The sequence below is a fragment of the Ischnura elegans genome, chromosome 5, assembly GCF_921293095.1.
Source record: "Ischnura elegans chromosome 5, ioIscEleg1.1, whole genome shotgun sequence".
In the NCBI taxonomy this organism is placed as follows: domain Eukaryota; kingdom Metazoa; phylum Arthropoda; class Insecta; order Odonata; family Coenagrionidae; genus Ischnura; species Ischnura elegans.
The window spans coordinates 105085189-105102294 of NC_060250.1; the positions used below are offsets into that span (position 1 = coordinate 105085189).

Genomic DNA, 17106 nt, shown 5'->3' on the forward strand with positions numbered 1-17106 from the left:
AAGGAGATTTCAAATTACATATGTACTTTCTACTCGTATCTTCACACCAAAATGCATACTTATACTTCACCACAGTTGCTGTCTGGGAAGGACTTAAAAGAGAGGAAGATCAGAGGGTGAGATTGTACGATTGTCGGACGATGCGCAACATGATAGTGGTGATGATTCAAATCATTCAATTAAATATTTAGAAAGAATTATTTCCAATCAAATAATGCATAATGCATTTGCATGCTTTGAATCTTATGGCTAAGTAATTCATCTGAATGCTTTCAATCTTATGACTAAGTTTAAAGCCACCAATTGCATCCATCGAACAGCAGATGGTGAGTGGACCATTAAACATAGAGATTAGCTTTGATAAATAAAAATTTTAACAATTAAAAAAGAACAAGCTTTGTTTTTATCCACCAAATCATTTTGGTGGTACAACTACAGTAGACTCTCGTTATTACGAAGTTCGCGGGACCGAAAAACCGGAGGTTCGTAATAACGAAGTTCGTATCAACGTTTCTTTTAGGAATCATCGAAAAAAACCGTATTTAATAAACACGATTAAATTACGCGGGAATTTGTTTAAACAGGAAAATTCATTCCAGTTTCTCAGCAGAAGAATGCGGCACGACGCAATCGAGGGTTGATATCTTCCCGAATACAGTAAGTGCGATATACGTACTGGTTGCGTTCCAAGACCTTGTTCCTAAGTTGATAAACCTACAGCACGGCCGCTGAGGGTTGTCCGATGACACACAGAATGGTCTAGGTCGGGGTAGGGGCAGGGTTGCCATCTAAGAAAGTGAAACGCCTACAAAGGGTTCCACGAAGAAAGGATGCGGAAGGGACGCCACGCGTGATGGACCCAGACGAAGAATCACTTGTTTTGGCGATTCGAAGAAAGGATTTTTTTGATGATCAGCCATATTTCGGTGCACCTTATGCAGTTGACAACGTTGAGAGACAAGGCGAGGGTTTTGTTGGACAGCGATTGACTGTAAACCGTGCTGGCGTAGGGTTATCCACCTCTCCTATTGTGCCGTCATCGGGCTACTGTCGCCGGCCGGACTGTATGAAATTGCATCATGAGAAATACGGTCATCCTACAAAATGCAACACTGAATCACAATCGTGCTCTAGCTCACGATATTACGAACTGATCTAGCTGGGCGTGCGACGCAGCCGGAACCGAAAAAATCACTACTCGCGGTAAGGATGAACAGGCGAAACGCTGAACAGTTCCTAAATTCACACCGGATTCAATGATACTTTGTTCAGATTGTGCCCAAAGTGACAGTTCCTCTACGCCAAGCCAAACCGCGAAGCATCGGCCAAATTGAAAGGCGCCAAATTCGAAATTTGAATGCTCGTATCTCTGAAAATTCGTAAATCGAATGCGCGTGGGAACCCCGAACCCACTGTACGTCCAATTTACGAGCGGTTACAAGTGAGTCACCATGGCTCCACAGGAATGAAACTTATTAGATGATGTTGCGTGTACACTGAAGAAAGAGCCATAATTGACGCTCTTGGGCGCGATTCACGAGAAGAACTTAAACGCGGCGCGATTATTATAACTCAGCGTAGTGAATATGCACCTAAATGCCGTTGCTTACACGGGGAACTTCGTAATAAGGTTTATTTTATAGCCGCCGGGACCGGGACTGAGGTTCGTAATTTCGTAAAATCGAAAATTTCGCAATAACGTTTCTTTTACTATAGCTAGCATATGCCTTTTCGTCGGGACCAACGATTCGCTTCGTAATAACGAGAACTTCGTAATAACGTTGTTCGTATTAAGGAGAGTCTACTGTAGTTTCAACGAAGCGGTGTCACCCTCAGGTACCAGAGGATGATGCCGCTGCTTTGAAACTAGTTGTACCACGAAAATAAATTGGTGGATAAAAACAAAGTTTTTTCTTTTAAATTGTTGAAATGGACTTCCACAAAGTTCAGCCTGAGACTGACTCATAGAGATTATTAATAAAATTTTTCTCGTAAAATAATAAATCGTACATAAATAGCAACATCAACAAGGTGGTCTTTCCTCTGAAAAGGTAACCCATTTGAATGATGCAGAACCTGTGAAGAGGCCATGACTAGACTTCAGGAGGCCACCAAAAATTGTGCTGCCCACCGACTGCAGTGAGAAAAGAGTAAAGGAGAAGACCACAGCGGTCAGTACAGCAACACTTATATCACTGCTAACATGGCAACATTTACCTTAGTGGCTGTATCACTGCAATATGGAAGGCAAGGGACAACAACCACAGTACTATCTAGAGAAGTCGCTGCAACCATCATAGTATTTAACAGACATTATGGAATTCTCTCAAGTAAAATATTCCGGAGCTTAACTAGCCCCCAGTCGGAACACCAGGCTATGACTACCTGAATGAGTACATTGCTCAAACTTGATGAACCTTTGAGGACAGAAACATGTAACATGAGATCACTCTGACCTGGAGAAGTCTAGAGAATCTGAAGGTGGATATGCAAAGAATAATCCTGGTAGTACTAGAACTCGGCATAATGAAGAGGCCCTATATATAGTGAAGAAGATACACATGGAAAATGCCAGGAAAAGGAAAGATACCTTTAATATATTACATCTTGGCATATTGTACATTTGAAAACCCTATAGAAGACCGTAACACCCAGGGCAGATATCGACAGCAACCATTATTTAGTGATAATGAACATTGAAAAAACTGAAAAAACCTGTGAAGAACAAGGCCAAGACTAAAAGATGAGATGGGGGCTCAACATCAGCCAGGATATCAGGAATAAGCAGAGAATATAATAAAAAGATTATACCGAGAAATCAGAAGAAGATGACTTGAAAAACAGTAACAGAAGTTTTAATGAAGAAGAAAAGCTGCCAAGATAATGCTTAAGACCAAGGATCAATTCTAAAAACTCATTGAAGAAATAGGGAAGTACAAATGCACAAGGAACAAAACAGAAGAGGGGCGACTTAACTACAAGAACATGAGGATTGAAATAAGTGGCGTTTCTGAACTAAAAGACGTCTTAAATTCCAGAGTATGTTATTAAACGTACACTGTAACTGTCCACAATTTATGCAAAATCCAAGAGGCTCTGATTAAATCTGGACACAGCTACAAAGAAGCAAGAAAGAGGAAAGGGGTAAAACAAGGGTGTGATCCGATCCATGTAAGTTTTTATCTTTAAAACATAAAAGCTATTAATGAAATGGAAGAGGCAGATCCGTGAGTGAAAATTCATGGAGAGTATTTAGCATTCAGTATTTTTTTATAACATTGTAGAAATATCAGAGACCGAGGGAGACCTGAAGATAATTCAATTAATAATGGAAAAGAAGATGACTAAATATAAGATGAAAATAGGAAACCATAAACAGGAGGTAAATAACTTTGAACGTAGGTTTTCGCAGCAAGAGGCATCGTTGCTGACGGCTTCGGGGTGCAGCTGCATGTTGCGCTTTGTACATAAATACTAAATACTCATTATAAATTCACAGTACCTGCATAATAAAGACTACCTTTAAGTAAATAATTTCGTACTGCCTCCCAGATAATATGAATACATACAAATTTTTATTGAGCATATATGTTAATTCAGAAAAAACTTGAAAATTGCTAAACAATATTTTTCAAAAAGTCTCTTCCCACCAAACCCTTTCCTGATGGAATTATTCATTACTCCATATAATGTTTAGTATCGACAGGAATTAATGAATTTCACTAAATTTAAACATAGAGATGTGGAACCATGTGTAAACCGTTCAGGAGTATATGAACAAAATATACTACCTCCAGTTGGGTGACATCGAACGCTTCTGATGAGGGAGAAGGCGCCCCATTGTCTGTGGCAGTGACAATAGCTGAATCATCCAGAACATCCATCTCATTTTGGTAAATAAGTGATTTGTGGACCACTAAATAGGAAAAATGAATTAATACCTCATAAGGTGGGGAAGTAAATGTCTAAATACACAATAAGCCGCTCTTTACTCACTGCAGCTTTCCTTTTTGTGGCAGAGAAACATTGGCAATGATATGAACTGCTTTTTACACTTCCCACACTGAAATACATCTTCTTCGTCCAAGGTAATAGGAGCTGTTCAAAGATTGAATATAGATTTTAGCACAAAGACATTCATTTAAATACCCACACACCGGTCCTATACGTACTGTCAGTATCATCAACAATGGAAGAATCAGCGGAGAGACCGATGGCAGATGAATTTTGATCCAGCAATGTTTGAACTGTCAATGCAGTTTGGCTATCTATAGACACCCCTAAGAGGAAGGAAACTAATTACTCTGCAGGAAGTTTGAGTCCTTACAATTCTAAAAAGGTATTTAGAGCGTATAAATCATATGATCACACTAAATACTAAGAAAACATTTGAAGTAAATGAAGACGAACGGACTTGATATTTAAATAACATGGCAACATTGGAAATCCTAGGCTTTTCCAGCTACTGTCTCACCCCACCCACAATAATTCGAAGGGAACATCGTCTTCCAACCAAGTAGAATACTCAAATTTTGAAACTATATTGATATAGAAGTATGAGAAAATAATCCCTATCACCAAAAAAGATGGGTGTAAACAATCCTTATCGCCCCAATGGTGGAAGAGAGAGGCATCGCAAAGGGTATATTGAGAATCAGGTAATGGTAATAGCTGGAAAAGCTACGGATCATATGTCATTTAAAGGGATGCATGAGGTATAAAAAATACACTGAAGGAGGGATTAGACGGAGAGAAGCAAAAGTGTTCCAATATATGAAATACCTGTCAGCGTATCGAAAATTGAGCTCGCCATGGTGAATTCTAGGGGTTTTTAGTTTCAGCTTGTACCGTGAGATCGCGCGTTGATAGATGTGCAAATGTTCTTTCTGCAAGCCTGCGTTTGGCGAAGTTCGTAGTTTTTCACTGAAAGCTGTAGGAATCAAGATAATCTAGAAACGAGAAAAGGCATTTAGATAATCGCCTTCCTGTAAAATTTTGCTTAATCGATCATTTCAACCCATTTATTGTGGCGTCCAGTTTGATGCGTGTCGACTTTTCGGGTAGACGGGGATGCCGTCTCTCAAATCAAACCATTTATTGTAGCGTCCAGTTAAATACAGTTAAATGCGTGGCGACTTGCGTGGGAACCCAAATTCTCGGGAATGAGTTGACCAAAGTTACAGTGGGCTGTTTCTTCGATTGCCTTTGGCAATCGTGGACATTTTTCATGCACTTTCATCAGTGTAGGTAGCCGGCCAAAAATTTATTTCAATTTGTGGCATATCGACTTTTGATAGTTGAGTGTATAAATCAAAACTTGGTCACATGGTATCATAAGGGATCGGTTTTATAAATGCATGAATTTTATTTCTTTGAGAACTTGACTGCCCTGTTAATTATATATTGGCCTTGACTCCAACCAAGCTTGCAATGAATTGTCAAAACTAGAGTTGACTGATGACTTCTGATATTTCCCTTGTCTCAATATCTAACTTCTCACGCCAACCTACGAAGTTATTTCTTCATAGGTTTATCGAAGGAAATCATATTTTTCATTGTTTACTCTCTTCCAACCGAAGATGCATTACTACTACCAATACAGGGTTTACACACATTTAAATGTGAGGTTATAGGCAAATATGTAACCCATGTAGTTTATGCCACTTATATTCAGATGCTTGGGAATGTGATGAGCTGCTACATATTCTTCAATAAAGTGCTCATTCCATCCACTTACAGCTTTGCTTCAAGACTGAAGTCTATTATTATTAGACAATAGTTGCACACATCTCGGCAATGTCTTCTAATTCCTCAACTATATATATATAAAAGAATAATGCTTCCATTCTTGGCACTTCCACTTTTTGAAGAGAAAGTTTATTATAGGATCATAATTTGAAAATTATTCTCATTTATGAAGTGATAGCAAGACTCCACAACTGTAGGAAAGGGAATAGCGATGCATACAAATAAAATGAATTTCAGATTTTGTGGGCCTTGAATGCAATTTCTTTCATGCATGCAGCATTTTTTTTTACAACAGCAACATGCAACAAAGTTATTGGTAAAATTAGTATCTACACCATCTATCACCTGGAGAGCTGGTGCAATGGGTGGCACAGTCAGCTGTCATACCACCAACTGTACGTGTCATTGTTATCAATGACATTTTTTCCTCACCATCACAAAAAAATTGAATACCATGCCTTCCATCTTCACTGGCAAGTTGCTAGCAGTTTTCAATTTTTTTCAACTTGAAAGAAAATCTGTTACCAGTTTTATAGCTGTTGTAAAGGATTACTGATTTTTTTCAGTAGACTTTGAATTCATGCCCGGCCGAGCTTTTGAGTAGAGTATGATGTGTAGTACACTGTTCTACAACCTTTGATGCTAATTCAACATAACTGACTGCGTTGAAATTAGGATATTTGAGAGCATTCCTTACCTATTCTTACATTACACTTGCTGGACACAAACATCAGTGTTTCAGTTCCACGAATAACACTTCTTAAAAACACAATTTTCCATAACTAGCTATGAGTGAGGATGGTATATTATGAAATGTCAGAGAAGAGGTAATTTTCATTGAAGTGGAAATTACGTTGAATAAGTACATACAAAGAATCATCCTCCACCACCACAGATCCACATAAAATTATAGAGGATTCCACATTGATTCAGCCACCACTATGGTATTTCCCTATTTTAAGAATATGTATTTTCTAAACTATGAGAAAATTAAAGCATTCCCATGTCATCTCAAAAATAAGGTGAAATGGCACTTCAACAGACAAGCTGCCACCAAAAGAAATCTCCCTAGGTTCAAGAACCACTCAGAGTCAGATTCAAGAGTAAAGAGAGGTACTTTCTCATAGATATAAAAGAGATGGTTATAAGCATTCATGTTTACTTATTTTGTTTCACAGAAATCACTTATGTATTTTTTTCAGTTCACAAAAAGTAGGATTTGGATGTGCTCAGAGCCTAAGATTACCAAGATCACCCTTAAGCTTCGCCACTGAATGGTAGTCATTCAAAACAACTGTAAAAATGAAAATGGAGTTGTAGAAAACAATTCAAAAGAAATTTCAAATGAAATATTAATTTAGCCAAGAACTTATTGAATAATGGAGAAAAATAAATCTTACTCCGACTAAGATCTAAGTACATCTTACTCCGATCTAAGTACATAGAAATAATTTTATCACACCACACAGTGGTGAAAATTTTTGTCACATACCAGAGTTCAATGATTGAATAAGCACCATCATGTGACCTGTTAGGCCCTTGAGGTATTGAACTACAAGAATAAACAGTAACAGTGTCTTAAGAGTCCTCATCTTGAGTTACCGAGTTTTAGGAAGATAGGCAAACAACATGGCCACAATGACTCAATTGTCAGTCACAGTAAATTCAGCATTCACTGATTTATTTTTCACACGTTTCCTTTTTTTCTTAGGCTCCTGGACACTAGGGGCTGTAATAGTAGTTTCCACTTTCCTTTTCTTTTTCAGACATGACAATGGGTTGGGACCACCTTTCTTTTTTCTTTTCCTAGGTTTCTCAGCAGTTTCTCCAAACACACTCTTCTTCAAATTGTTAAGTACTTCCTCTTGATAGCTGGTCATACCAAACCTATAAAATAATAAAATGCTGTGTGAAATGCATACACTAAAACAAATTCAATTGATGGAAAATTTTAAACAAGATATATTTCTAACTTGAATATTCAAAGCTTAACCTTGCATTTCTACAGAGATGAATTGATATTTCAGGCTTCTTAGGGGTTTCAGTGGCTTTCAATGTTTTATAGTTTTGCTGCATATGTGACCATACTCTTCAAAGGAGGGACAATGGCAACAATATTGAGGGCTCTATAGAATCATGACGTGGTTAGGAGTTTCAGCAGCAAGATATCAGATATCTTACCCAGACTTAGTGATACCATGTGGATGTGAAACTCCCTGGAAGGTTATATGAAAGGCCAAAATATGTATTACTGCAAGTGTTACATCAAAGAATAATGACAATGTCATTTCTCTTATGTATGTCATTTGCTTTTGTACTCACAGCGAGACACAAAAAATGATGACATACATAAGATTTAAAAAGAAGGTGAATTATTTCCCAATGATAGTACCACTCATGTCAGTATTGCTCAAATATGTACAAGGGTAGCCTTTTAAGTGTCGGGAATGAAGAAAACTATAAGAGGTGCAAAAACGCAATTTTTTTCTTGATTTTCAAAGTACTCTCCACGATAGTCAAGGCAATTTTGCATTCGATGTAACCAGTTGTTACAACATTTATTCCATTCCGAAGTAGGGGTAGTCAAAATGGCTGTTTTGTAGGCATCAACCGCTTCTTCAGACGTCTGGAAGCACTTTCCTCGTAGCATATTCTTGATTCTGGGGAATGTGAAAAAATCATTGGGGCTTAAGTATGGGCTGTATGGAGGATGATCGAGAATTTTGACGCTTTGCTGTTCAAAAAACGGCTTTGTGACTCGAGCGGTGATAGAGCTTGCATTGTCATGATTGAGGGTAATGCGTCAATTTGGGTTATCTTTCTGAAGCTCAGCGATCACTTCCAGCAAGAAAACAGTTGTATACCAATGAGCAGTTACTGTTCTTTGATTTTCAAGAGCAATCGTGGCTACAAGCCCTGATTTGGCTACGAACGATGCGATCATTTTCTTGGAAACGCTGCAAAAGCAAACAACTTTTGTCGGTTTGAGCTCATTTTGGAAGACCCATACAGAAGATTGGCATTTTGATTCAGGCTCGTAGCTATAGATCCATAATTCATCACCACTTATGATGTTGTGAACATGCTTTGGTGCTCCTGAGTTGAATCGTTGTAGAGTATTTCGGCACCATTTGACTCTAGCTGCTTTCTGTTCTTCTGTGAGGAGGTGCGGTATCCAGTAGGAAACCAATTTTTTTACACCTAACTCTTTGTGTAAGATCTTTTGAACTGAGGTCCCTGAGATGTCCAATGATGCCTCTGCCATCGAAACGTTGGCCTAAAATCAACTCACCTAGTGGAAAATCCAAGAAGACTTCACCACCCAATCGCACAGCCTAAGTCTCCTTCTCAGGTTATGTTAAAGGTATATATACTGTAGCGGTACGGACTGGAGCCCGCCTGACGCATCACTTTAAAACATCGCGGCTGGGGGGGTTACGTCTGCGCGCACGCTCACAATTTTAGCATTTTTTTTTTTTACGGAGTTCTGTACTAGATTTATGTAAAGGGTTTATTTTTTTTATTGTAGAATATTTTTTTTTAAGTACGTGAAGTCGAGTGAAATTGTGTGAGAGTGGATTTCTGGGAGAGGCGACGCAGTGGTTCTCTCCCGGAATGCGTTTGAAAACCCACCTTTCGGCTGGGGAAAAAGAGGGCATTGTGGTGCACCGGAGGTGATTGTGGGAAGTACAGAGGTGATAAAAGGGAGAGACGAGAAGTCTAGCTCTCTCTCTCGCCTACGGTCTGACACGACAGAAGTCAAATAGTGGTGTTCAGTGACAAGCAGCAGCAGCAGCCAAGCTACGGCACGTGGAGGAGGCAGATACGAGGACAGCTCGTCAGGGGTGGTGAGAACATCGGATAAAGGAAGTAAGCTTGGAATTTACCAAAGCCCGAATAGATCCTTTTGTATCCAGATTGTTCCCCCCTTTGAAAGTCCCAAGTGTACTCCCCACAATAAGGCCCTAGTGAATTCACTGTTGGCTGGTCTTAGTCACGGCCCTGCAAGACTTAAGTGCGGCACGTGGTGAAGCTTGAGCATAATATCTGAATGTTAGTGTCACTTGGCGGATCATTGAGCCCGAATTCAAGACGGGTGGCCATTTGAACAGACTAACGCCTAATTTATACTTGCATTGCACGGAAAGTTTTTTTTTGTGTAAGTTTGATGTCACACTATTTACGTTGTTCATTCGCCAAAGAGCGTGGGTATATTTTGTTGTTGGAAATATAATTTTTTTAAATAATAATCATTGAGAAAGTGCGATTGTAATTTTGAAGGAGAAGCCGAAGGTGCATATTTCATGTTGGAGGTGACTCCGATTGATTTTGGAACGGGGATTTATTGTGTGTGCTTGGGGAATACTTTAGTGTCAGTGTAAACTTTGGAACCTATGGTAGTTCAGTTATTAAAAATCAATTGTAAAAGGGATGTCATTGAAGTTATTTGTTTTGCTATTGCCACGATTTCCTTAAATCCTGTTGTAAGTGAGTGTGCGTGCAGGCACGAACAATTGGGGACCTTGATTTTAAGCCCGGAAACGGTAAGTCTCCGTAGAGGCAATTTTATATTTTGGGGGAGTGGAGAGTTAACTATCACATGTACGGGGAGATATCGAACGGGAGGCGAGCGGGCGGCTCTCGCGGTTTGAACCGTTACAATACCAGCTTGAAAATGGCCGAAGGATTAAACAGGACACCAGACTTGTTTATTATATTACAATTCTACTGTATACAAAGCAAAAAAGGGGATTAATAATGCTTCCTTGTGGGACATCAGTTGTCCCATGAACTACAGCAGAGCTAATTCCATCAAAAACAAATTTTTGCTAACAATCCATCATAACGCTGCGTATGTAATCATTCCCTTCATTTAACCTCTATTACTGTAATCTGTATGAAAATATTTTGTGAGGAACAGTGTTAAATACTGTCTTAAACACAAAGATATTGCGATGATATGAATGTTAATCCTACTGAGAAGTAAGGAAAATATCTGAAAAGGAAATTTATAACTTATTTTAGATAATGGCTTACCTATTTTCATTTTTGTTCTTCACATGATCAACACTTGCAGGTGATGGATGCTCTAATGTTGGAACTCTCTGGTGAAGATATAGCAGGGGAACTCCAGGAATTTTTCTCACTAAACTTTGCAACTCTCTATCTTGAGTAGCGATAATATACCTGAAAGCCCATAAAGAAAATCACCATACGTATACAGTTTGAATGTCATACATTTTAAAGTATATGAAAAAAATTAGTTTGAAGAGTCTTGAAAGACCTGGGTAGAATATGAGAGGACAATTAATTATGTACATTGATTAGGAAGAAAATATGATATTCAATACCAGGAAATAGGAGAGACTAATGACAGAAAGAATTGTTCAGGATGACTGAATTAATATTTGCTCCCCGAGGCAAGATTAAATAGGGCAAAAACTGTTCCATACAGCTCAAGCTCTTCCATAAAAATTGCATCAACATGTCGACTGCACGACGTTGATCAAAAACCCTGGGCTAACCTGTTTTGTGGTTATTGCCAATTCTGCAGAAACAGTGGGACTAGGTAATTATTGAAGTCACAGTATTGTTCTTGTTCATTTCACCAATAATTACTATTTGCTCAATTTTTTCCAATGATAATTTAAAAAAATCAGAATCAAACCAGTAAATTTGCCATTGTATTTTGAGGTGAAACCGTTGGCGTAAAAGTGCATTTTTGGGAGACGGCATGTGTTTTAAAAGGGTATTTATAGGAGATAACGTGTGATTTGAGGGTATTTGAGGAGAAGCCGCGCGTGTGTGAAGTGAGTGAGTGAGTGTTGTAGGTGACGACGTTGGATCTTAAATCTTCGAGTTTATTAAATATTATTGCAGAAATCACAATACTGTTCATGATTCAAAGGCCAACATCATTAATTTCCCATCCTTCAAGCGCATTACTTAAGACGTAAACACGATTATCGCAGAACCCGGGTCAACCCTATCCATACCCTTTTGATTCAATAGGGTGGTTTCCTATTATTTTTTTATTGCTTAAATCGAAAGATTATTACTCCTGGAGTACGTATTTCATGCTTTTAGATTTTTAAATGACGATATCTATTTTAAGCGATTAAATGAAAAGTGACATTTTTCAAGCGCGCGAAAACGCGACGCGTAAGTAGGAATGATGGGAAAAAATCCGTGTGACGCATTTCTGGTTCCCCCTCCCGCCTTGTGAGGTGACCTTGGGCAAGGCTCTGAGCGCTGATACGACGCAGGATGCTAGCAGGTAGCTGAGCACCATGCTATCTGGTAGCGCTTGGCTTAAAAAAGGTTTATTAATACCTTATCAAGCGAAGAAAACTTTCCGACCTTAGCCAGTTTTAATAGGCGATTATTAAGACATGTTTCCCTGAGCTCTGTGCCTCATGCATACATAGGTAACCTCAGACGATGTATAACTCCTATCCTCTCGTGTAGAAACTAGGTCCCTGTGACGTCACGTGGAGTGGCATCGCATGGGCGCCAATCTGGCCTTTTTCAAATGAGGATAAAATTTGACCCTTGCCATTCGTCTAAACTGGTATTTCTAAAACCAAATAATTTGTGTATTATGAATACACTAATGGTGGGTAACGAATTGCAATCAATTATTTTCGTTTTCTTTGATGAAGGAAACTACCGTATTAAAGTCTGATTCCAGGGGCATCCGTTATTTGATGGCCCAGTCACTTTGAGCCGAGTCTGCCGACTAACAAACTCAGTTGTGTATGGGAATCCCGATCATTCATAACCGGATAGAAATATATATATATATGAAATCCCCGGGAAATCCAGCATATCGGGATGGATCATGTGATGGGACCAGTACAATAAGCAATTAAATTATGCGCAAATACATAAAATCGAGCACAGTTGTTTGTCTCAATAGAAGAATGCGGTATGATGCAATCGAGCGTTGATATCCTCTTGAATGCAGTAAGTCCCTGTTATACAAACAAGATGTGTTCTGAGACAATGCTTGTAAGTTGATAAATGTATGTAAGTCATCGAGGAGTGCGGTTATCCTGCAGAATGCAATATTGCATCACACTTTTGTGTTAACACGTGATCGTGACGAACATCTAGCTGGGCATGCGACACAGCTGGAGCCGAAAAAAATCGTAGTCTGTGGGAAGGAAAAATGGGCGTAATGCTGAACAGTTACTGACTTCACACCGGATTAAGTGATACTTTGTTCAGATTCTATCCAAAGTGCGAGTTCCTATACGCCACATTGGGTGCGGTCCAAAGAATGCTACCAATGCTTCAGAGTGTCACCAACGAACTCCCAAGCGGCCTGTTATTCGCTAAGGAGCGCAGCAGGTTAAGCTGTGACGTCATGGCAAACGTCATACACCCATTTCCCGCCTCGCTCCAGACGCTCCTGTGAAAACTTGGGTCAGCGGAGGAGCGAGTCATTTTTTGGCGGAAATTCGAAGGGAGTGCACTGAGGCAATGGAGAGATTTCTCATGCTGCAGTTGTTGGACGCTGAATCTGGATGCCTTTTTTTAATAAAGGTAACTTCGAAGTAGCAGAGTAGGCATACATTGGTAGGATGTAAATTTAACTGTGATTTAAATAAATATATAGCAAGCACTATCTATCCGTAGACTAAAAACGAAGAAAAAGGGAAGAGATGGAAGGAATATCTGGAAGATCTGTATAAAGGAAGCAGCCTCAGAACGAATGCTATCGAAAACGAGAGGGAAGTGGATGCTGATGACATGGGAGCCCCAATTTTAAGATCGGAATTTGATGCGGCTGTAAGAGACCTCAGGATAAATAAAGCGTCTGGCATTGATGACATTCCTGCAGAACTAATTAAAAATTCAGGAGAGAAGACGTTGAACCAGCTATACAAAATCGTTAGTGAAATGTATTCCAAAGGTTTGATATCAAAGGACTTCGAGAGGAACATTATAATCCCTATTCCTTAGAAGAAAAGAGCAGAGAACTGCGAAGACTTTAGGACCATAAGCCTTACTACTCATGCGTCAAAGATACTGACAAGGATCATCTATAGAAGAATAGAACGAAAAGCAGAAGAGTACTTGGATGAGGACCAATTTGGATTCAGAAAAAACGAAGGCACAAGGGAAGCAATATTGGCCCTTAGACTGCTCATAGAGAAGAGAATGGAAAAGAACAAGCCAACGTTCGTTGCATTTGTGGACTTAGAGAAAGCATTTGACAACGTGGATTGGAGCACAATGCTTGGAATTCTAAAGGAAATTGGGGTTCTTTATAATGACAGAAGAATCATACACAGTTTATACTAAAACCAAGTAGCGGTGATAAAATCAGGGCCCAGCTGTGAAGATGCAAGACTTAGGAAAGGAGTGCGACAAGGCTGTTCATTGCCACCCGTAATTTTCAACTTTTACATTGAGAAAGCTATTAATGAAATCAAAGAAAAGGCATTGGGAGTGAATATCCATGGAGAAAAAATTAGTATGCTAAGATTTGCCGATGACATAGCCGTTATAGCAGAAACAGAGGGATTTGAAAAATATTCTGATTAATATGGGTAGGGTATTGGGTAGATATCAACTGAAAATAAGCACGAAGAAAACCAAGATCTTAGTATGCAGCAGAAGAGAAGAAGTCAAGACTAACATTAAAATAGGGAAGCAAAAACTGATAGAGGTGGATGAATTCGGTAATTTGGGAAGCAAGATAACTAGTGACAGGAGAAGTAAGAAAGAAATTATCAGCAGAATAGCCCAGGCGAAGAGAGCATTCCACCAAAAGAGACACCTGCTTACAGCGGGAAACTTAAATATGGAAGTAAAGAAACAATTTACAAGAACCTACATTTGGAGTATGCACCTATACGGAAGTGAGGCATGGACAATGACCGCAGCAGAGAAAGCAAGGATAGAGGCCTTCGAAATGTGGTGCTATAGAAGAATGATGAAAATCAAATGGATTGACCGAGTTAGTAACGAGGAAGTCCTAAGAGGAGTGGGAGAGAAGAGAAGCCTCATGAAAACCTTAACAAGAAGACGGAACAACCTTATAGGCCACATCTTGAGACATGATGGCCTGATGAAGACAATCATCGAAGGACAAGTGGAAGGCAAGAACGGAAATGGAAGACCTCAAACAAAATATATGGAACAAGTGAAGAAGGATGTGAAAGAGAAGAAATACGTAGGTGTGAAAAGATTAGCTGATAGGAGAAGTGAGTGGAGAGCTGCGTCAAACCAATCCTAGGATTGTTGACCAGTGATGATGATGATGATACCTTATCTTGCATCTGTACATTACCTCTTTGTAACAGTGAAAAAAAATCACAATGGAAGTATTCATTATGTTAGTATCAGATAATTTTGTTACTTCACAAAGCATAGCATTTTTTTAAATTAGTCCTTAAAAATATGGGGGCATAACAGCATTCAGTACTGCCACTATGTATATTACAAGTCGAGTGAATATTACTAATAAATTGATAAAAACACAATTGTGTCCATGAATGGGTGAGAATAATTTAATGCTTACTAATACTTATTATCTCCTAGTAACACAATTACGACCTTGTACAAAAATACGTATGTGACTTCACAGATTGATTGGTAACTTATTACAAATGTTGATGAAGTGGCTTGTGAGTAGTGTTAAAAACAGCTTATTGGTACTTGGCTTTAGATAAAAAACAGTTCAGCAAGAGACATAGGTTTTAAATGAGAGATATATTAAAGAATTTTCAAAGCAGACATCAGAGGCAAAATGCTTTTTCTGAATGGCTGAAGGAAGTCTTCGAGAGACTATTAATTAGTAACATTGTTTTCTGACACCACAATTTCGAATGCATTCCTAATTTTTTAGGGCGACACAAACTAATATAGAATTTACCTGTTAGGGTTCTTTCCCTTGATCATGGATGCCAAACAGGCTGATCCAATCAGAGGTTTGTCGGCATGTCCACATTGGTGAATTGGGAACTGCTTCACAATCAACATCGCACCATACACGGCATGTCCTGATAAATAGATCAACAGAAGCAACAGAACCATAAATGTAATATGTATGTGTTTAGTGATAAAAAATACGATGAACCCAATTCACTTTAGTCAACTTCTCACTCACCCAGTTTTTCAGTCTCAATAATGACACACTGTGTAGTTAACAGCTTGACAGAACCGTCGAAGTACTTCGGGATTACATCCTTAAGAGTAACCTTATTCTAAAACAAAACGCAATCAGTTGGTTGAAATAGAGGTGGACAAGGAATGAATTACACGAAAAAAAGAACTAAAATTATCGAATTGAAAATAAAATTAATTTTTTCGGTAAAGCTCAAGCAGGAATCGTGCATGACGGACGATTTCCCAAACACTTCTTTTCCAGTATTCACAGGAGGTACCAAAGATATACCTACTGTTAAAGCTGCAAGGCAAATTGTTCCGTCGACTAGAATTTGGTATGGCTGCCTAAATCCATAGTTATTACAGAAGAAGCTTAAAAATCTGTGAACTTTTTTCTGTCTCTTTACTTTCATTTTTTATTGTTTATAAACAAAGCAGGCCAACCAACAATATGCAATGGTTAATATTGTACAGTAATAGCCTCAAAGCTGGAGGGAATTACGGAAATATTTATTCGTTCGTGATATAATTTAATCTCGATTAGCACTTGCTGTAAACCACCGTGACCCTCCTAAGAAAATATGTAACCAACGCTCCGGCCCCACGGCGGTCGGCCACACGCAACACGTGTTCCAGGAGGTTCCGTGAACGGGGAACGATAAAAACGATAGAAACCCAGGAACGGCCATCGACTAATCGATTAGATCTTTACAATCGATATACTTCGATGTTGTATAATTAGAATAAGGAATGGGATCTTATGAAACCTGTAAACAAGTATGCTGTGGCACTCTTACAACATTATAAAATTATGTGCTTGAGCTTCTAAGATTTTATTTTAGATGTTTTAAGTGTGGCAGTGTATGGATCTTCATTTATTTTTTTGTACCGTGTTTTATCGTCACGTTATTGTGGTATAAGCGGTTGTGTAAGACTTAGCGAGCAAAGATGGATGAAGTTCAGAAACTAGAGCATCTTTCTTTAGTTTCTAAAATATGTACAGAATTAGAAAATCACCTGGGACTGAACGATAAAGATCTTGGTAAGGATCATTTTCTTCGAAATCCTCATTGTTTTATTTAAACGGTGCCTTGCCCAATCACTTATATTTTTCTTCCCCTTTTCTTCTCACAGCGGAGTACATTATTGCATTAGCTGAAGAAAATGACACATTTGACAAATTTAAAAAGGTTCTCGAGGAAAATGGAGCTGAATTTTCGGTAGGTTTTCGTCCTTTTA

General features: G+C 38.8%; 3 protein-coding genes across 4 annotated transcripts in view; 1 reads left to right on the plus strand and 2 right to left on the minus strand.

Moving 5' to 3' along the window:
- The window catches only part of LOC124159379 (zinc finger protein 341-like), a 28208-nt gene extending 22956 nt beyond the window's left edge, over nucleotides 1-5252 (minus strand). Inside the window, exons 1-4 of one of the 2 annotated variants that reach the window (XM_046535151.1) lie at nucleotides 4783-5252; nucleotides 4173-4280; nucleotides 3997-4098; nucleotides 3792-3916 (exon numbers count right to left, since the gene is read on the minus strand). In XM_046535151.1, the coding sequence (XP_046391107.1) occupies nucleotides 3792-3916; nucleotides 3997-4098; nucleotides 4173-4280; nucleotides 4783-4813 (366 nt within the window). In that variant the 5' untranslated portion in view covers nucleotides 4814-5252. Of the gene's footprint in view, nucleotides 1-3791; nucleotides 3917-3996; nucleotides 4099-4172; nucleotides 4281-4414; nucleotides 4626-4782 lie in introns of those variants that run through there. The other variant, XM_046535152.1, reaches the window with a different exon arrangement.
- A 1902-nt stretch (nucleotides 5253-7154) lies between these two features.
- On the minus strand, nucleotides 7155-16503 carry LOC124159380 (rRNA-processing protein UTP23 homolog). Its single transcript, XM_046535154.1, has 5 exons — nucleotides 16161-16503; nucleotides 15869-15965; nucleotides 15635-15761; nucleotides 10786-10935; nucleotides 7155-7635 (listed from the first exon to the last, which is right to left on the minus strand). Exons 1-5 carry the CDS (start codon nucleotides 16278-16280, stop codon nucleotides 7392-7394), a joined length of 738 nt encoding a protein of 245 aa, XP_046391110.1. The 5' UTR covers nucleotides 16281-16503; the 3' UTR covers nucleotides 7155-7391.
- An 89-nt stretch (nucleotides 16504-16592) lies between these two features.
- LOC124159378 (ATP-dependent RNA helicase DHX8) overlaps nucleotides 16593-17106 on the plus strand; it is a 28825-nt gene continuing 28311 nt past the window's right edge. The window contains exons 1-2 of the mRNA XM_046535150.1: nucleotides 16593-16909; nucleotides 17002-17087. Of these exons, the coding sequence (XP_046391106.1) occupies nucleotides 16816-16909; nucleotides 17002-17087 (180 nt within the window). The 5' untranslated portion in view covers nucleotides 16593-16815. The remainder of the gene's footprint in view (nucleotides 16910-17001; nucleotides 17088-17106) is intronic.

Coding starts and splice junctions, on each gene's coding strand:
- LOC124159380 (XM_046535154.1), bottom strand. CDS start 16,280: ATGAAAGTAAAGAGACAGAAAAAAGTTCACAGATTTTTAAGCTTCTTC. Junction 15,966..16,160: donor TTTGCCTTGCAGCTTTAACA/GTAGGTATATCT, acceptor GTTTTGTTTTAG/AATAAGGTTACTCTTAAGGA. Junction 7,636..10,785: donor AAGAACAAAAATGAAAATAG/GTAAGCCATTAT, acceptor ATTATTTTATAG/GTTTGGTATGACCAGCTATC.